Below are 22039 nucleotides of genomic sequence, written 5' to 3' on the forward strand. Positions count from 1 at the left end.
AGGGAGAAGTCTATGCAACTTCTCCTTATGCCCAAATGGGTCAGTTTTGATTGATGCACATGTTACAGATGTGAAGGAGCTGGAGTAGTTTTCACCTGAGGTAGTAGCACAGGAGTTTATTTCCTGTATAGTCTCCTTTTAAACCCCGGGATGGGAGTGCTCAATACCTTCCATGGCTGAACCCTAAGTGAGAAGCGGGTTGTATGTGCATTCTGGGTGGTGGGAGTGTTAGACTTGAAACATGAGGAAACAATTTAAAATAAGTCACACTTGAGTCACTATGCCAGCACTAGGAGCTTTTATGAGTTTATTGTTGTCATCTTTTCGGTTCTGGAGTACAAAAGCATGCAAAAAATAGCCTCTCTATTAATGGTACATATTTACAATGTAACGGCCACATGCCATTACAATACTGAGTGCAGATACATCATGCTTGAGTTATATCAGAATACACACAGATTGTTACACCTAACATCAAAGAGCGTCATAGACAAATACCTACAGAGAACCAGCGCATAAATTAGGTACACAGCAGCAAAATTAGGGCACAGAGGATTAGATTTATATTCTGAAAATTATAATTTGTGTTTCTTTAGCTTAATTATTCTTTCAGAAAATCTGTCTTAGAAACACTTTATGGCCAAGGAATATTGAACTCGGGAATATGCCTCAGCTTGAAGAAGCTAAGCTCAAGTGACTTTCATTCAGTGACGGGGAAGGTGATGTGTGCATGAAAAGAAAGGGGAAAATCACTACTACTTTTCCTCAATCCCTTACAGGTAGCATTCTGAATGAAAATCTGTTGCATCTTTGTACTGTGCTCTGCTTTGATCCCAGAGCAATACTGTGAATGCTCCCCACCTATAAAAGGAGAATCTTTAATAACCCACGATAGGTTATAAAAATATTCACTATGTGCCTTTCAACCTCAAGATGTCTTGCAAGCATCTGAAATGTTGTAAAAACTACTCACTTGCTCATTAGACCCCCACAGTTAAGGAGAATTTTAGCAATCTACTCAAATCCTCATTTTGAATTAGAGCAAAATCCCAGTACTCTATGGAAGGACAATGTCCCTCTCCTGCTTCCATCACTTGGCATTTGATGTTGAGAATTCTTGTCTCAAATCATACCTACATTTTGGAGCAGCAGCAAGTAGCAGGAAATGCTGAGTTACACCCAGCCAGCATGAAGCAGAGACTCAAGGGGTTGATTCTTCATGGCCACAGTTCAAGCCTCTCCAACTCTGGACCTGCCCTTGGAATTTACTTCAATTCATGCTGTGAACAGCCCAGAGCAGGAGTGCTCAACCTTCTGGCCCCATGTTTTGGATGAGTAATGCAGGGCAAGTCTATGAGCCAGAACTTGTGGGCACCTGTGGGTGTGATCCAGCATGCCTGCCTGACACCGCACCCTTCATCTGGCTGTGGAGCGACCCTGTGCTCTGGCCCAGCCTCACATACTGGTGCAATCCAGCGTGCAGGGCCATGTCATCTGGCCCACAGGGCTCCCCACAAGGCCAGAAATTTGGTAGCAGGAGAGCACTAGCAGCATTAATTGCTGCGGTTTCCAGAGCTGATTCCAGAGCTGCACCAATTAACACTTGCTGCCCCATTAACTCCACGACTGCCAAATTTCCAGACTCATGGAGAGCCCTGTGGGCCAGATGCAGCCTGTGGGCTAATGGCTGAGCACCACTGGTCCAGAGGATTTTTAATATTTGGAGTGTTCAGTACTTTCCAGGACCTGGCCTAACTGCATTAAAGAAGCTGCAAGGTTTACTGTATAAGTCTTGAACAGTTCTTCCTAACCCTGACCCCAAAGCACAATTTGCAATCATGCAGCAAAGTCACAGGCACAATGTGCTGCTTGACATAAGAGAGCCAAGATCATGTATTGCATATGTGCATCTGGCTATTTCCTACACAGGATTTTTGCTTTGCTCCAGGCTGCTGGGAGCAGGTAAGTTTTAGGGGGATGGGGATGGAAACAAAGGCAACTAGGGGTTTTTAGAGGTGGGCATTCATTGACAATGGGAATAAAGCTATTATGCTTGATCCTCCTGGATGAATCACAAGAGGAGAAACCACAAATGCTGCCAACAGCTCACATTGCAATTTATCAGAAAAGGCAGAAAAACAAATTTCAGGTCATACCTGCAGATCAGTGGGAGGCAACCTTTTAGGCAGGCATCTCACAAAATTAGCTTCACGCCCTGTGCCACCCTGGACCAAGTAACACTCTGATCCCCTTCCTCTATCCAGCTCCTGCTCTGCTTTCTGCTTCTTGCCCTATCTGCTTCTGTTCTGCCCATTTCCTCCCTGATCTACTGCATGCCATACAGAGAGCTGCCTGTGCCACCATTTGTGCCACAGGTTGGCCACCTCTGTTGTAAATAGTTGAAGCCAATAAGGATTCGGCTGAGCTGCTGGACATCTAACAGCACCATAAACTAGTGGAAGAAATATGAACACCCTCAGTTCTCCAATCTATAGTCAGTATGTAATTTGTTTCCCAACGATAACACATTGGACCAATTTATTAGCACTGTTGGACCCAAAGCCTTTACATTTTATTCCAGTCTGTCTGAGTAAGGTGCAGAGGGATATGTATGCTAATTTTAACAGCAGCCCTTTCATCAAGCACAGTTTTCTGTGAATATTTTTAAAAGCTTTTGTCAAGTAATTCTCCACTGAACCCTATAATTCAATTTAGGCTCACTATTACTTTGAACTGCAAAAAGCTAGGACTAGGATAAATAAAAGACTAGTTCTTTTTATAGTGTTAAATTCTCTTTTACGGCCAGCTCCTGGGATGGTCTGAGTGATTAGAAAGTCCAAAATCCATGGATTTATTTGTAATTTGACTGCTATGACATCATGATCCATGGAGCGGGGAGGCTCCTTTCAGAGACTCACAGGGCTGGAAGGGTTCTCAAGGGTTATCTAGTCTGACCCCATGCCTGAAAGCAGAAGGTAGTTTTCCTAAGCCACCCCAGACAAATGTTTATCTAGTGTCTTCCAGCTTACCCAGCCTCTTCTAGCAAACCTCCAAGGAAGGAGATTCTACAGCTTCCCTGCTTCATGAAATGCAATGCAACCAACAAGTCGAAGGGTTTTTTTCTGCTCTTTCTTAACAGCACCTCCCAGGAGGGCCATATGGAATAGAAATAAAATCACTTAAATGCAGATTCATAGGATTCATAGTGGATAGAGTTGTCCGTCATGCTCCCTGAATAGACGAATGGTCCTGTTTGTACATGACACTGTGCACCCCAGAAATACTTACAATGTGCATACAAAACTGGAACACAGTGGACACGTCTACATGAAAAACTACGTCAACACAGTGATGAGCTGCGGTGATGCAGCTCGTCACTATGGTGACGCAGAGTCAGCAGGCAGTAACCGTGATGCCACTGCTACTCTGCAGTAGGAACGAGCAACTGCGCAGTAGGTTGAAAACAACCTGTGCGCTGCTGGGACTGCACAGTCGGGGGCATGTGTAGATGCACCCAGTATGGATTATAAAAACACTTTCTTTCTATATGTGAGTAGTTAGCACTTCACAGGATTTGGCTCATAAAGAGGCTACATCATCATCCAATTTTGATTTAGTCGTCAATAATTTATTAGCCTATCACTGGAAGCATGCAATGAAGCAGCGTAGTAATTTTAAAACACTTCAACAGGAAAAACATCCACGTTCCTTTCATGTAGCTCTCATATTTTCATTTAAAATAAAACCATGTCACTTAAAATTATACACAAAAGCTCCTGCTGCTGTAGCTAGTAGTTCTGCATAAAATACGAGAAATCCAGAGTTTTCGAGACCAAAGTCCAGACTTCAGACTGCAAATTCCCCACAGTCTTTGTGCAATTAAAGGGGTCTGGACACACTATAGTCAAGAAGTGCTCCCTGTCTGAATTGCTTTTAAACCAGCTAACTTAGTGCAGACTATACAACCCACTGGAGAGCCTGAGCAAATTCTCAGGAGTTAGCTTGTGCTAAATTCTGTGCTTGCCACAGCCATGCTATTGCCAGTCCCTGAGCCAACTAGTTTAAAGCTAGTTTGAGCAGGTCTACATGAGCTGCATTCATACCTTTTCTCTTATGGGATCTATTCTACATGGCAGCAGATCTCTGAATTTAGCCTGTTCTCAAAAACCTAATCCCTGGGAACTCTAAATGTAGAAGAATTTGTTACTCCTATTGTAAAAGGACCTGTTCCTATTTCTTCCTGCTAAAATAATTACAACTGAGATTGCAGCTGCCCATCAACAGAGGTAGATTTAATTACAATTTTTCTGCTGTAACATTATGTTCCTTGGAGCAGTGACATTCCTTTCATGAAATGCATTGCAACCAACAGGACAGATTTTTCATGCATAGCAAGGAAAGAAAAATCCTCCCTTTGTCTCATTGCCCTTGTTTACGCAGTTCAAGGGGACCACAGCTACCGTGTTCACTGAGGCTGTCTCCAGGAAGGAGTTTACATCAGAGCTCATGCTTGCTATAAACACCTGCTAGGAAGAAATTCTTAACAGCTACAGAAAAAAGAAGAGAAGTGAATGAATTATTTTTTTCAAGCTCCTCTCTTAGCGCTATTGTCAGAGCCACTTATTAGTGCCTGAAGGTCCTGATCCCCTGAAGTCAATGGCAAAACTGTCTTCAATATGAGTGGCATAATCAGAATATTTAAACTGCACCCAATTTGCAAATTAATCACCCCTTCCCTCTTAATGCAAAGACAAACTACAGCCTCTGGGTTGCCTATTACCTTTGAAAGTCAAAGACTGTCCTGCCACACACCTCATGTGCTCTGATAAACAAGGTAACCCCCGCCCCCCGAAAACTAGGGTTTTGATGAATGAGTTACAAAACTCAAAAGTCAAAGGAAAATACAAACATTGCAGTTAGTCCCTTTCTAAAATTATGCTTCCCATTGTAAATACATAAGTGGGTCTTACAAAGACCCTTGTGGCACCTGATTTTTTTTTATCCTAAAGTCTCTCTTTTACAGGTTATTTCATGCATCTCAAGGCACTGAAAAGAACCACAGAAAAATCTATCTCTAAAGTCAAAATCACAATTATTGATGCACATGTCTAAGTTTCTCATCTGGACAACAATTACAGGAGCTGGTTATGTGCATCAAATTGGAATGGCTACATTTTAGTATACTCATTTCTTCTTTTTGCCATGCTGGAGTCCTTAACAGGTGGGAAAACAACTGGAAAAACTAAATAAGTTACAAGTGCAATCTTTTAAAATGGGCTCATTTGTTTGGTGTGTTTATAGACCTTTCCTGTCAAAATATAACTATGCCATATTTACCAGCAGATAGACATTAATCTCTATCATGAATACTTGGCCAGAAAAGCACTACACAGCAGCAGATATGGTATGCATGCACATCTGAGCAAGGAAGTGTTAGGAACATTAAGAATTACTGAGTATACATTCATACTGCCTAATGTTAACATTAGGTATCTAAAAGTATGGTGAATTTTTAAAGTGAATGTTCATATTGACCTATTCTTGCCCAGATTCACATCTGCGAAATATGGTAGAGCTCTCTGCTATCGTTGTACCAGCAGAGTTGTGTGGTTGTATCAGAGTCGACAAATCATACAAAAAGGTTCCCTCTCCAGTTACAAGGCTTAGATTTATTTATAGTTCTTAAAAAAAATAAAGAATCTACCTTGCGTAGATAAAACGCGTGTTATTTTTCCACAAGAGAAATTTCCTTAAAGGCTTCTCAAGTTGGACACACAGCTAAATTAAACTTGAACAAAACTGTAAGAGGTGACAAAAGACTGCATTGCAAAAGTGCATCTATGAAAAGAGGTGTTTTCCCATAAATGTGCACCCAAACACATTTTGATGCATTTATGCACCCTCCTTTGTAGGTTGCTCTAACTGCAGAAATAGTGTGCTTTTATAGGGTACCTTTGAAAGGGTTTTGAGTGCAAACTATGTAGCATGCACAAAGACCTCAAAAACTGATCATTCTGCTCCTCGCCACTGTTCTAGGGATCAACCCAATACCAAGTCTAGGTACTTGTCTACATAGACCAATATGAAGATATCCTTGTAAAGAAAATTATTTTAATTCATTCTAGATGGATGAAAGCGTTAATCCATTATATGTTAATCCTTTAATCTGTTCCTGTCCCATAATAGAAAGACAATATTGCTCTAAACTACACTGACAGCCATACAACCTAACAATAAGTCTCACTCGGATATGGTGATACAAAAGTGGAACATTATTTTATTATTTTATTTTGTGTGTGCAGATTTTAAGATTGCTGTCTGTGATGGAATTGGATAATTTCTTTATATTTAAAGAAAAAGAAATCTTAGGCTGGGAGATTATCTGATGAAACAAGGTATAACAAAGTCTCTGTTGCAAAATGCATTCCTATCCGGATCTGTAGAAATAGATTTGTTTTTCAAAGAAATGATGAAAATTTTCCTACAGTAATTTTGGGAGAATGAAAAAAGCTAAAATAAAAGCAATAACAATGCACTACAGGTAGAGGAATACTATATTAAGACTACTTGTGTCCTTATATTAAGATTTTTTGAGTAAGTGATACTGAAATTTTCAAAGGACACTAGAGAGACAGAGAAACCTCATTGAAAACTTGAATGTCCAAGTAATTTGAAAATCTCATGACTCATTTCACAACAGATAGTTATTGGCCCACAGATAATGCATTTTTAGACCTAATATAAAGATTAACCCTCCAAAGAGTTTGCACAATTGAGGCTGAATTGGTATTAGAAATTTATTAGTGTAAACAGATGTCATGTTCTATATTCAAAGCTGTACCGTGATAAAATCAGATAAAAAAAAAAAATAATTTCAGTGCCCACTCAGGGTTTTGCAAGTTTAACAAAATGGTTTAAAAACTGCGCCTTAGTTGAAACCAATCCAAGTTTGATTATGATTATAGACATGGTTAGAAACTAATTAAGCTCATGAAGAATACCTTTGTTAAGAAATATTAGCCCATAATACTATCTCTGCCAGACTTCTTGCCTGATTTGGAGAATAGGGAATATAATTAAATAGTTTTTCATCAGCACAGTCCACGTTTTAAAATGCATCACATTACAAAAAAAATCCCAACATATATAGGCTGGTTCAACAGCCTTCCCCTCTCCAGAGTATAACAACTCTATGATAAAATAAACACAGCTTTCATAACTTCAAGTGGGAGGAGCGCTCTATAAACATTGAGTAAGTCTCACAACCCACTCTAAGGTGAGAAGGAGTTTTATCCCCCTTTTCTAGATGCTAGAGTTGAGGCAGGCAGAGGTTAAGTGACTGTCTCAAGTTCAGGCTGAGTTGTTGTACCCTAACCATAAGGCTTCCCTAGGCATACCGACTACTGGGCCACCCCTGCCTACCTCTTGCTGCACTGCTTCAGGTGCTGCTCTATGATAAAAAACAAGCACAGTTCCTCAAACTGACCAAACGGTGGTAGCAGAGGTGTCTACTGACTTTTGTAGCAATAAAAGAGAGGGCAGTGGTGAAAAGAAGGGAATAAAATTCCCTGGTCCACCTTATTCAACTCAGACTGAATGATCCTAATCGTCCCTTTTAACCTTAAAATCTGTAAAAAGTGAGAAGAGACAAGGAGAAGGAATGTGAACATGGAAACTTATAGCGCTTTCCCTGGCCCTTTAACAAGGGCCAGAGAAAACTGCTACCTCCTCTCTATAAGCCTTAAATCTACCTTTTCTCCCTGTAAAAATATATATATTTCAGCTTTCTTCCTCACTGGAAAACCCAATCACTCACTTGCTTTTAGTTATCTAAAACCTGCAATACTGTTCTCCCTTTTGGCTTTGTTTGCACTTTTTGTTGCCATTGCTAAACTGCAGAGATGCATGTTCACCCTTGTACTCTATGCCAGACTCTGGGCTCAGCTTCCCAATGTCAATCTGAGTTAGCTCCACAGAAGTCAGTGAATTACTGAAGCTCTCTGTCTTTTATTGGGCAGCAGCAGCAATAAATCACCATGAATAGTGGTAGTTTCAGCCGCTGCCGCTGCTCCCTTGGAATTCTGATTAAGCTCAAGTCTCTGAGCAACTAATTTGAAATACTGAAGTTTCAGTAAGACACCTTTGCATGCTTTAAGCCCATGTTGGGGGAGTCACAGCAGTAAGCCACAACTGAAGGTCCCTGAAGACCCTGAGCAGACAATCAGGATTCTCCTAGCACTTCTGGAATACTGCACACTGCAACGAGAGCTTTACTGCACCTGCACTATAGAGATAGGTGTACTCCCCACTACTCCCTTCTTGTGCACTCACGTATACAATCTAGCTTTTCCTACTCCCAACTCAGCAAAACACTTAAGCCTGCATGCTTAAATCCTATGGATGCCACTGGGACTTAAGCACGCTCATAATTGCTTTGCTGCATAAAAATGAATTTGAGCACATTTAAAATTTAAGCACACACTTGCATGGTTAAATGAATCAGAGTCTCCTTGTCCAGGACTATATACACAAATACAGTATCAGTTTCATATTTTGATACAATAAATGCCATGTGAAGGGGAGGGGCAATAACATTTAAGAACAAGATATAATCTTTGTTTTACTCATTTAGTGTTATAAATTCTCTTGATAACAACATAAATTAAATTATATTACATAAAGAAATCAAGTGTATTTGTCACTGTCGCTAATCGTTGTACATGAATCCTCACAAAAGATAAATGAAATGGAGATTGTATGTAATAGCTCCTCTGGGTTTAGTTTTCAACAAATGAAATAATCAAAAATAATTAATTTTGGAACCAAATTTAATCATATTCCTTACTTAAGTGCTAGAAAATAAGGGTCTGATCCTCCTAGCTTTGGCTCCAGCCCTACAAAGTTTAGGAGGAAAAAATCCACCTGTGGTTCAAATGAGATAGGAAATCACCACAAAAGAAAGATGCCAAAGGTGTCTGAATCTAAGGATGAAGTTTCCAAGTCAAACTCTTCATGGCTAAAATAGCAGCATCAACAAGTACATAAAAATTAAAGCGTTAAAATGTCAAAAAAAGTTCTAACATATTTTCCAGAAGTCTCTTAGGAGATATGTAAGTACTGTCTGCTAGCGTACTCTCTTCTAGGAAGATTTCCCCAGTCTCAGGCCATTCACCAATGAATAATAGGGAAAATATACAAGGTATGATTAAATCCACATACTGTGAATCTCTTAAAGGGACTGGGAGGTGAATTAGGAGAGAGAATCAGGTAGCCATAAATGACACAAAACCCATAGCTTGGAGTTTGCTTTCAAGTCTGCAGATACAATGCCTGTCCACACAAGACATGCCCCAGCAGTACAGAATTAAATCACAGCCCTTTGGGAACACCACGTTCCATAAGCAAATGCTAAGTGCCCTAAGCCATCATGCAGAGGCATTACAGAGCCTCTAAAATTTCAGGGACCTTCAAAGGTGGGGTATATTGCACATTTCCCCTGCCTTATCAAACTGATTCTAATGCTGCTCTACACATGAACATGATCTATATCATGCAAAAATAAATTTAAAAAGATGAAAAGCACATACCGCTTTCAAGTTAATCTCCTAATGGAAGATCTCATCCTATTTCAACTGAAGTCAATAGGAATTTTGCCGCTGACTTCAATGGGAAGAGGAAATTTCAGTCCTTAACTGTGTATGAAATGAAGTCAGTATAGGATTGGAGACTTGGGGCGCCTATACACATGCAGGGAGGCTGCTCTGACACACTAATTACAGTGCGTTGGAGCAGACTCAATTGAGTCTGCTGGTGTGTGGTAATTACTGTGCTCCAGCAGACTCCAGTGTCACGTGTATCTGCATCCTCGCGCTGAAAAATGGCAGCGGGGCGTTTTAAAGCTGGTTTGCCGAGCTTTAGTTCAAAGCGCCCCACTGCCATTTTTCAGTGCAGGAACGCTGATGCATGTGACGCTCCAGGCGCTTTTAATTAGCATGGTTCTTGGAGCTACGCTAATTAAAGTGTCCCCACCACCTCCTGGAGCACGTCTATAAATGCCCTTGGTTACTACCAGTCTTTTGGTCAGATACTTTGAGTACACAATGCAAAAATATATCTTAATGGTAAGTGCCCTAAATCAGATACAATTTGGTTCCTTGAATTATAAATAAAAACACATTCATTGGTCAAGATACCAGACTATGAAGACTGCACAATATATGTTGAAGCACAAATGGTGAATGAGGCACATGTTGAATATATACACAGAAACCAGCCAGTCGTACAAGACAGGATTCCAAGAGCGAGCAGTTCCCAAAGAACTCACGTTGTTTGTTCTTGCTGCTTGTCTCCTCCTTTCAACTTCTGGTTTTGTTTTGCAGGTCACAAACTTCGGTTCATGACAGCAGTACATGTGCAACACAATAATGCAATGGTTACAACAGCAGTGGCAGGTGAATGACCGGCCCAGGACATGCACATGGCTTCAGGAAGTGGCTTCATCTTCACAGACATCCGGTAATTCAGGGTCCTTCACTGCTTCTTTGCTCCCCTGCTTTCTATATGAATGAATTAAAAAAGAAATAAACAGAGTATAGGCAATTTTTCCACGATAAAAATAAAAATTGGTGACGTTTTCTCTGAAAGGCAATGCAAACCAATAACATCAATAACTATGCAAGACGTAACAGAAAACCAAAGCTGTGATTCATTAAAAAGGATGCCATACAAGTAATTAAAGGTGAATGCATCAGCATCAGTTCATTGACTGATCTTAAGTATTCTAAGCCTTTGTACGATGACAATATAGCTCACTCCTTTGCCAGAATGCCCTTGGGTCCTCCTTCTATATCACTAGGACACGATATTTAGTTGTCCAAAACAGATTTAGAGAAACGCAGCAAGACTTAGGAGCTTACTTGGTTTAAGTCTAATTTTTTCACCCTGTTTTATGGCTTGACTCACTTTGTTTTCCCAAGTGCAATTGGAAATGGAAGCTACCCTCCCCCTCAAGGCCAATGAAAATCTCATCAGTGTTGCAATGGGCACTGTAATTTCACTTGCAACAGGGACCAGCATCTCACGCAACTGGTTTCCCATCCTAACTGTGTGATGTTACAATAGAGTACAAACAATAGCATCAATGCTAAGCAACAGCTGTGATAGAAAAATAGTATATACGCTGCTCAAGATTTAAAAAAAAAATCTGTAGGCATGGTAGCCCCCAGAGAAGCAGTCTCAGGCACTGTTAAGTAGCTAGGGCAGGCACAGAGCACTAGACTGTGGGCACGTCTACACATCACCCTACGGTGACATAGCAATGTGCTACATCACCGTATGGCATGCTACAGCAATGTAGCAATCACGTGGGTCTACATGTGATTGGCAGCTATGTCTCTGTAGCGGTGCACTCCATTTTAGTGCAATGTAGCGGCAAAATCTAAACGTGCTCTAAAGCATAGCAATGTCGCCATACGGCAACGTGTAGACGTGCCCTGTAAGAAGGAACGCTTCTACCACCTCACACAGGGGCCAGGTGATGTGGTGTGGTGTGCCACCCTTAATGGGATCTTGTGGCACCCCAGGGTCCTGCAGCACCCCTGGTGAGAATCACTGGTCTAAACATTTTAGACTCTAAGTCAACTCTCAGAACAACTCTCAGATGAGTTAACAACCTCCCCGCCCCCAAAAAAACCAACCAACCAACCAACCAACCAAAAAAATGGGAAACGGGGCTGTACTTAAGAGTATAGTGAATTGGGGCAACTGACCACTCCGGTCCCCGCACTTTGGCAGAGGTGCTGCCTAGCACCTGCCCCACAGCACAGCCTGCCCCAGCGCTCCTGTGAGGCTGCCGGGCACTGGGCACCATGGCTCAGCTGGGCTCGGGCCCCCCTGCTGCAAGGGCATCCCCCACCCAGCCTGGCCCACCCAGCGTGGCCCTCACCTTGGCTGCCCTGCGCTGCAGGTGGCCCCCTGGGGTGGGCTGTACCAACAGCAGCATCCTCAGCACCAGCACCAGGGCTGCCACCTCCAATCCTACTCTGCAGCCCATGCTGCCCAGCTCTCCCAGCCCTGGCCCCAGCCCCACAGCCAGTGAGCGCTGAGCTGAGTGCTGCAGCCCTGCCCCTGCCCTCCCAGTGGCCCCGCACAGGCTGATTTGCCCTGGGCCCCACACCCCCTTAGGGACAGTCCTGTGGGCACATTAGAATCAAACCTTCTAGTTTGAAGTTGCGAGAAAAGCAGGCTGAGGCATTTTTTTCAAATAGGGAAACAAAAAGAAAACTGGTTGCCATTAAACACATTCCTTTCCTCCAGTGTGCCATCATACCCTGGTGATAAACCTGACCTTGAATATAGGCAATCAATCATTTCCCAGTGTATTCTCAGGCCTGGCTCTGAGATGCTTAGTAATAGATCAGTCTTGGGTGGCTGATATGAGTTCATCCAGGTATTGTCATGACCCTCTTTAAATGCTTTATTGCCTTGAACAGGAAAGGAGGTTCCATTATCAGATACAATGTGAGCACGTCTGCATGGCTGGGTGGCAAGAACATAATTCAACAACAGATACAGCCTTACTACTTACAGAGAGCCTTCTATCATTTTCTACTGTCTGCTACTGCCTGCAATTTGATGCATCAGATTAAACATCTCCCTTAATTCTCAGTAGATGATACCTGTCTGTATACTTTGTTTTAGTATTAAAGGAAATATCATCTCCAGGACAGGAAATGAGCTCAATGCAGCATAAACTGACATGACATTGATACAGTTCTGAATCTCAACTAGAATCAGTTTGTGCAGAGAGTTGGCGTTACCTAGGTGTTAGTATTCTGCCGTCTGCACTGTCATATAGGACAGCTGGGTTCATGCTCTGATGTCTAAAATTAAATGGAAAAGCTCTCCTTAAGATACTTACTATAACTTGGGTTATTTTTTCCATTAGCAGACTGATAAGCCCTGGCTATAATGGTTATCCAAGAAGCTACACTGTTCAGATCTTTGCTAGTAATAGTAATAATAATCATAGGGAAGTAGGGCTGGAAGGAACCTCACAAGGTCAACTAGTCCTAAACCATCCTAGCCCAACCGTCTCTCTTGCAGTAAGCTCCAAGGATGGAGATACCCCAGTTCTTCCAGGTAGCCTGTTCCAATGCCAGACCACCCGCATAGTCAGAAAATTCTGTCTATTCTCCAACATAAATTTCCTCTGCTGTAGCTTGAGGCCACTGCTCCTAGATCTGCCCCCTATGGTCAGAAAGAAAAGCCCATCTCCATCCTCTCTATGATTACTCGTCAGGCATTTGAAGGCTGTTATCAAATCCCTGCTTCTTCCTCGCTTCTCCAGACATGCATAATAATGCTAAGAATGAAACGGCACAGTTTTAGAAAATTTTTGTAACATAATGAAGCAAGCCTCACAACACCCACATTTTACATACAGTAGAAGTAAGGCAGAGAGGCCAAGAGACAACGCACAATTGAGTCAGAAGGTTCTGGTTCCTAGTCCCATGTTCAGCCCAAACACTTGCTCTCTCTGCCCTGTCAGCTAATAAGAACTCTTAACTAACTGGTACTCATCTCATCATTCAGGATGGACCAAGATTCATTTACTACTCCCACTGACTTCACTTGGAAATAGAGGTGAAACTTAATGGGAATGCAACTACTGCAAATTGTGCCTGGTTACCTGAGAAGAGAATTTGGTCCCATCTATTTAAAGAAAAAATGTTTCAAAACAATGGACTCACCTCTCTTACTGGGACTTTATTGCATCACTGAAGTCTGCCTGTCAGGGACCAGGCACGTGCTCCAGCTTGAGCTAGTCTTTCCAAAATTCAGGCTTTGTCTGCACTAGCGATTGACTCCACTTCCAGTATTCTCTGGCCTGTCGTTCCTGTATGTACAGCAGTGCAAACACTAGGCATAGACAAGAAACCTCCTATTTGCACTGATGGAGCTTATTCTTTGCTTGAAACTGGAGAAAGGTTCTGCGCTACAAGAGTAGACCCTTACAGATGGAATCAGGACAGATTCCCAGCAGATAAGCCCCAGTCATGCCTTTACTGGAAGAATATACATATGATACCGTTTGGGCTCAACAAGAAGCCATGGATGAAACAAAGACTCTCAGGCTAAAGGCAGACTTTGTGCTTTATTACATATTTTTACCTTCTCTGGGTGCGGAAGTAGGGAGGGCTTCCCTGAAGTTCCACAACCAGAACCACAGAGTTTGAATTCTGAAAATCAACATATTCAGAGCTTGACCCTTGATGTCATCACACAGATAAATGTCCCATTAACCTCCTTGGAGCTGAGCACAAATATCTGAAGTACAAATGACTGCATCTTACATCGGAAGTTTCTCTTGTTCATTCTCTCAAAAAATGTATCACATTGAAACCCAAATGCTAGTGAAAGTGCCATACCAATTCTTACTCCATGTGTGTTCCTTTCCAGTACTTTTGAAGAATCTTTCAAATGTCTTCTTGTGGAGAGAAGTGAATTAAGCTGGCGTCATTCATTGAATCTTACAATGATAAATGAGCACTTAGGCAAACAACTGTCTCCCTAATAATGGAACTGTTCACAACAGAAGTTACAGACTCAGAATTTATTCCCAAGCGTTCATCTGCAACCAGATCCCTCAAATCCCTAGCAGAGTAACTACACCATTAGCTAGCTGAGCATAGTGGGGTTTCACCTTGAGGCGGTTTTTTAAGTGGCCTTCAACAGTTCACATTATCTACATTATTTCATTGTTTTCAAATTGCACAACATGTTCTGTGGGAAGATCCGTGCCATTTGTTACACAATTTAAAAAGGCCTGGCTGCCATGAGGTGGCAAAGGCACAGGTGCCATTTGCTCCAGGCTGGGCTACTGTTTCCAGACCACAGGCTTTGTCCACACTGGCAATGTACTCCAGTTCAATTATTCTCTGGCCAGTCAATGCTGTAGTTATAGGAGTGCAAACACAATCTATTAACAAGAAACCCTCTCTCTGCACCAACAGAGCTTACTCCTTGCTTGAAACTCGAGAAATATTAGTGCTACAAAATGGCCAGTGACAGGCGCCTTAAACAGACACTGAAATGCTTTCTCTGTAATACGTGAGAGGCAGGGTGATGTCTTTTATTGGACCAGCTATGCAGTTGAGATGAAGTTAGACAAGCTTTCGAATGAAAGACATTCTTCAGCAGGCCTCTGATCACAGGAAGCCAGGCACACACAGGGATACGAGTCACCCATAACACCGGTGTCCCAGAAACTTGAAGAACACAGGTATTAGCAGAACTGCTTGCAGCATATTTGATTCTAGCCAACTCCCTTTACCTTTCATAAACTTTTACTATTGAATAATGGTGCACAGCTGTCAGCCTGCAGGCTGAACCTGGCCTGTGGGGCTCCCCATAGATCTGGAAATGTGGTAGGGGGGCTGTGGCATAATTCATGGCTGCAGCTTTCAGAACCCCATACTGGATCTGGCCCTCAAACTGACCTTGCCTACAGGATCCGGTCCATGGCCTGGGCTCCATGTCACTCACCTGGCCCATGGGGTCAGAAGGTTGAGCATCACTGCTATTGAAGAAGGGCCTAAGTTGCAAAATTTAGATTCACAAATTTTGTGGGTGTTAGACCCCGTCTCTCTCACATTCAACACATTTCCTTCGGCCCTCCCTCCTCCCCAAGAGCAGAAATAGAGAGAAAAACAAACAAGAAAAAAAATAGTGGCTTAGAGAACGAACATTAGTGTCACACACAAGAAATTACTGTAACACAATTGCCCCTATAGGAAGGAAGGACAGAATTTTATGGTCTTAACAACACACAAATCATGAAGACTGAGGAAGGGACCTACGTTCTACTGCACCCACGGGAAACACAAATACCAAGTTACCTTAAAGACGGATGTAAATATACAGATGAGTTTAAGAGGAACCTGCCCCTGAGAACAAACAATGAGACAAAGGAAGAAAACAGTAATGAAGATGCCAGCAGAAGGCAAATGAGCTTTTATTTCTGTGTTTTATGAAGCCCAGTACATGATATGAAATGGAGCGTGGGGTTAGTCAGCAGTGTTTGCTAATAGTCTACAGAACAAATGAAAAAACACAAGGGAAATAATTGTTTGATGCTGTCACATGAAACCCCTACTAAAACCCACAAAAGTTCAAGAGATTTAGCACCGTATGGGATTTGAGACTCCATCCACAGCATGAGGACATCCCTTCAACAGGTAATGTTTTTAATTACTAAGAGCACAAATTGTTGAGTGCTCTTGCAGAGCTAGGCACACTGAGCAGCTGATGGAAACTTTTGTACATGATGCTCTTTGAGTAACATAATGTGAAATCTTCCTACCAAGTGTGGTTTCCCATGATGAAATCTCCTGCCAAAGTTATTCTGTAGGCCATTTGACAGACTATATCACAACACTTACCTGTCACAATATAAGCTGTAGCTTTCAAGAACACACTCTCTTGTTTTGTAACAGAGAGTATATTTGCGGGGTATTCCCTTGGCAGTGATTTCCTATGCTAACAGTGCATAAGTATTAGTTAGTCAAACATGCGTGTGCATACACAGAGGTGCAAAGAGCCATACCAATGCTATAGGACTGGCCTGAACACATACAGTTTGAGAAATTAAGACATAACCTTTAACCCTAAAGCATTTCCTTCTCATAGTCAAATATAGATTGTAATTGCCAGTAGGTTGCATTTTAAAACTTTGATAAAAAATGATGCTAAATCAACATCTTACATTTTTTCTCAACCCAAAACAGATGCAGCCAAGCAGTGAGTGCCTCACCAACACCCACTGAACAACATGCCTTAGCCGTGATTCAGAGAGCGCTGTTCCTGGGCTGAGAGCTGGGTCACTCAGTCCTTGGCTTGTCTCAGCTGGAATGTCAGCCAATGTGCCAGCTGCGCTCTTTAAGACACAGACTTGTTGACAAGAGGCCCAGGACCGGATAGTCTACCACACAGCCACCAAATGGGAACAACGGTCACTGTTGCAGATGCTGGACCTTACTGACTTGCACCTGAAAAGCTGCTCTGTTTTATGAGTTTGTAGCCATTTGCTAAATCTTACTGATCAATCACTTTGCCTCTTATTACCCTGCCAGGGCTACAGGGTCAGGGACCTGGGTCCACAGCCTCCTGCCCGCTCCAGCAGCACCCAAGCCCTGGCTGCCACCCGTGGGAGACAGCAGCTGCTGCCGATGGAGTGGGGTGGATCTCAGCTCCCTGTTCCCCATGGGTGGCACGGCTGGAGCAGAGCCTGGGGGGGGCAGGGGGCTGTGTGGTGAAAGGGCTCAGGGCTCCTTTCCTTACCTTGTGCCCCCCCACCGGGGCCTCTGCAGCCCAGTGAACGTGCCCGGCACGGCAGGGCAGAGTGGGATGGGGAGGCTCAGTGCTGCCACCAGGACCACGTGCCGCTGTGGTGAGGCATCCCCCGCCAGCCTGGTAACAGAGGGCATGGCGGTGCAGAGCTGTGCCCTTCACGGCTGCCGGGTGGGCAGGGAGCACCTTGCCATGGTGGCATGGGGCTTCTGGCGGTGGCACTGAGCCTCCCCACCCCAATCTGCCCTGCCATGCCAGGTCCCATTCACTGGGCAGTGGGGCCCCGGGGAGGGGGAGGGGGCAGCAGGGCAGAAATTTCCAAGCCTGCAGTGGGCAGCCTGTATCTGCCCCTGCCCTGCACACAAATCTGGGGGGGCACATACCCTCCATGCACCACCCCAGGAGTGCACACAGTGGTGGGAAACTAACCCTCCCACTGCCCCCTACACCAGTCACCCATGGCTTCTACACGAGTCACCCATGGCTCCATCCCTCTTCCCAGCCGAGCCCTTCTGCTGCACATTCCCTCCCCAGACCCCAAGCCCCACGCACCAGCCCAGCTGGGCCTGCCCAACTCCAACCCTCCCTAATTATGGGGGCCTCAATCCCCACCCCATCCACCCCCCTAGACTTACCTGCGGGGAGCTGCAGGAGCTCACACATGCACGTGGTGTCCCCTGCCTGACTGACGTCCTCCCCTCAGCCCCTTCCAGGCTGGAACTCTGCCAGCTTGCAAGAGGAAAACTGTGATTTCCCACGTTTTTCTCCTTTAAAGGAGAAAATTTGCATTTTTCTCCTTAAAATGAGAAAAATCTGCATTTTTCTGCATTTTTCCATGGTGAATGGAAAACCCAGATCCCTACTGATCTCAGTGGGAGCAAGATCAAGCCCTGTAAATAACAAATAAGAATGACAACAGGTACAGTGGAGCTGAAAAACATATTTCATTCCTACAGCAGCTATTAAAGTAAAAGTAAACTGGTTCTGTCAAAGTATTTCAAGTAATTTGGCATACAGTACTAGGAATGAATTAAAGTAATAAATGCGGCAAAATTGTGGCCGAATCAATAATGGAAATCTGGAATGGGGTGGTGTGGGGGGAATAATGGATTATAAGAACAACAATTATCATATATACTATGGAAATACACTATGAAGGCTGAACAGGTGGGATTCTAAAAAAATCTGTGACTGGGAAATTTTAAAACAAAAAGACCCAATTCCTCTCTAGTGCAGCTCCAGGGTTGAACTTTGCTCACAGCACGTAGGATGAAAGGGCCAGATTTATTGCTGCGTCTCCTGAGACCATCTGCAGAGAAGGCGCAGCCTGGAGTGCAGCAAAACCTGCTTTACACCATTGTTGAACTACTCAGATTCCAGGACGCTGTCTTTGAGCTGGAGCAGCATAAAGGGGCTGGTGTAGGAAACAAGAAGTGTTTTGTGATCTGCAGCTGCAGTTAAGCACTGTCTGTAGGTGCAGAGTGGTAGTTTTATATGAGACATGTATATGTAGTGTTCTTAAAAGCAGGAATCTTCATTTTAGCTCCATTCAGTTTCGAAGATAAGCAAATAAGCCTTGAATTTTGAATAGGTGGCTTGTGAATATTTCTATGCATCTTAATAAAGAAATAAATAATAAACAGAAAAGGATTTTTAAAGCCTCTCTTGCAGCAATGAAAGAAACATCCTCCCTATTTTAAAGCACTGATGACTTACAAATGTCCTCTACAGGAAGAAAAGGTTTGACAAATATGAAAAGCCTCCTGCTACTGCAAAGAATTTTGCCTATGCAGCTTCTTCACTGAGCACTTCCAAGAACAGAGCCTGGCAGATTGCAAGCAGGTAGTGGAAAGAGCATAAAGAAATTAAGCCAGGAGGTTTCCATCCCCCAACCAAAAATATCCTGTGAGCAGGTTGTTAAATTGGCTTCTTTCTTTCTCATTTTTGAAAGGGCAGATCCATTTTCAGAAGTATTAATTAGGCAGCAGATACTGAAAAGCTAACTCAGCTGTCAGACAGCTTACTGCAAAGGAAGTTCTTGACATAGGCACAGATGTAAGTTGCTTCAAGCAACACCCACCGTGTGTGGTTCAGAAAAATTCAAACTATTTTATAAGCAGACTAATTAAACAAATTGAATGTGAAATTGGGAAAGTTTTCTAATTACTTTTTCTTTTTTACTCTCTGGGAATGAGAAAATCATTTTCCTCCCTGTAATTGGAACTAAATGCAACATTGCAATTGAAGATTTATCACACTTCAAAGACTGTTCAGACAGCGGGGTGGAAAAACAGTGCTGCTGTCATTACTTTGCTTGCTTCACTAATGTAATAGAGATCCTACCTTTAACCTAATAGAGGTGACAGTTGAATTTTCATTTTCTGTAGATAACTGCACATTCTTGGATGGTGCAAAATGCACTTAATCCTACTGAAGTGAATAGGCCTCATTTTCAAGTATTTAATGTTAATGGCAGTTCTGATTAAATATGGAGATCAGAGCTAGAGCCAATGGGGAGGAGGTGTACTTACCATTACCCTGTGTACTTGCCACTTTTGTTAGCAGATCTTTCTCGGTAACTACTGGACCTCTACAGTGTGGCTGTAGAGGGCACCATGCAGCAAAGGGCACAGCCTTTTCAACAATTTGTAAATCCAAAGTCCTGGGTGTATCTGGCCATTTGAGATCCTGCAACACTTTCACAAGACTAGAAGTTCAAAAGTAGACTGTGCCAAAAGGACCAAATCAATTTTTCTGCCGCCTGACTGATTAGGTCAGAACAGTTACAATCTTAAAAGGACAGCCCTACACATATAGATGAATCGTACACACCACTGAATATAACTTATTTTAAGTACACTGGTGAAAAGTATAATTTTGTTTAATAAACCAAATGCTCCTATAGGTATTGGCTAAGATGAGAGAGAGCAGTTCACAGTCAATTGCATAATAGGACTGCTTCCCTGCCAGTGCTGTATGTAATGAAGACAGGTGGTAGATAGTGGAGAGCACATAACGGAGAGCTCAGCCAAACTGTGATGTAACACATCTCTGTCATGTTCCCTTTGTGTGGTCCCTATTGTTCACTACATGAATTTGCTTGAAAAGTTGAGAGGGCCAGAGCCTTCACATGTGTGACTGCTGGAGCTCCATTGGCATCAATGAAGCTATTCTAACCTGCGCCACACTCTCCTTGAATGTGAACTCTGAAGCGATGTACAAGATGGTGTTTTGGGACGGATCCTGAGAGGCGCTCCGTGCTCTGGTCCTGAGCTTGCAAAGGGCCATGCAAGTAATGCCGCTGAACTGAATTTAAACATCTGCATACATGCTTCATGGGATCAGGGCCAGTATTCTCATTACTTTGCAATGCCAGTCTCTTATACTGTAACAATATTACTTACTTCTGTTTGTTCCTACATGTTTTAAATCCTACAAGCTTAATTTACCTGGCTCTATCCATAACACTTATATTTTATTTTGCTTGGATTACAGGTGATTTGATATAGAACAATTCGCTACTGATTAAGAATAGGATGGTATGAAGAATGGGTTTAACATCAAGCACAGTTTCTCTTTGCAGAAGTACAGAGTAATCAAGACATAATTCACATAGAACAATGAGCCTTCCCCCTTAGCTTTTATAGAGCAAGGAGCATTTACTAGCTTTGCTTCCCTATGCTCTGAAAAGTAGTGAAGTAAAAGCCATGAAAGAAGCTGAAGTCACCAACATTAGATTGCCCTGGTCTAGCCTTTACAAAGTATAAAAAGAAAAATCCAGATTTATAACCTTCTGTTTACAGTGATTATATATATCACTGTATGAAAGAAAGACTAGCTGATGTGTTGACTTCCCTAGCTTTAATTAGGAAGATCCTGACCCAGGTCCATGAAGTTCTGTTTTTGCATCCATTTAGGTTAATCGATCATTACTGCCAGAAATGTTCATTTCATAGTTTCATAGCTTCATAGTAGTTAGGGGTCAGAAGGGACCTGAATAGATCATCTAGTCTGACCCCCCACCACTGGCCGGAGCACACGCTGGATCACACAACCCCAGACAGGTGTTCACCCAACCCCTTTTTGAATTTACCCAAGGTAGGAGCGAGAACCACTTCCCTAGGAAGTTAGTTCCAGATCTTAGCCACCCTAACAGTGAAGTAGTGCCTCCTAATCTCTAACCTGAACCTGTTCACCAGCAGTTTCTGGCCATTGTTCCTCATCACCCCAGGTGCTGCTGGGGGGAATAGGGCCCTTCCTATTTGCTGCTGATCTCCCCTAATGAGTTTGTAGGCAGCCACCAGATCCCCCCTCAGCCTCCGTTTGCTGAGGCTGAACAGGTTCAGGCCCCTCAGCCTCTCCTCATAGGGCGTGCCCTGTTGCCCTCCAACCAAGCAGGTGGCCTTCCTCTGAACCCTCTCAAGGCTGGCCACATCCTTCTTAAAGTGCAGTGCCCAGAACTGGACGCAGTACTCCAATTGAGGCCGGACCAGTGTCTCATAGAGGGGGAGTATCATCTCTCTGGACCGGCTTGAGATGCATCTTTGGATGCATGACAAGATGTGGTTGGCTTTGCTGGCTGCGGTCTGGCATTCACGGCCCATGTTCATCTTGGAGTCAATAATGACTCCAAGATCCCTTTCCGCCTCTGTGCTCTCAAGGGGGGAGCTCCCCAGCCTGTACGTGTGCT

At 43.1% G+C, this 22039-nt stretch overlaps 1 protein-coding gene across 1 annotated transcript in view; it reads right to left on the reverse strand.

The window, feature by feature from the left end:
• Window positions 1–9938: 9938 nt before the first annotated feature.
• The window catches only part of CAMKK1 (calcium/calmodulin dependent protein kinase kinase 1), a 213547-nt gene continuing 201446 nt past the window's right edge, over window positions 9939–22039 (reverse strand). The window contains exon 17 of the mRNA XM_006029150.3: window positions 9939–10556. Coding sequence (XP_006029212.2) covers window positions 10484–10556 — 73 coding nt within the window. The 3' untranslated portion in view covers window positions 9939–10483. The remainder of the gene's footprint in view (window positions 10557–22039) is intronic.

This window comes from Alligator sinensis, unplaced genomic scaffold (genome assembly GCF_000455745.1).
Source record: "Alligator sinensis unplaced genomic scaffold, ASM45574v1 scaffold419_1, whole genome shotgun sequence".
NCBI classification, from domain to species: domain Eukaryota; kingdom Metazoa; phylum Chordata; order Crocodylia; family Alligatoridae; genus Alligator; species Alligator sinensis.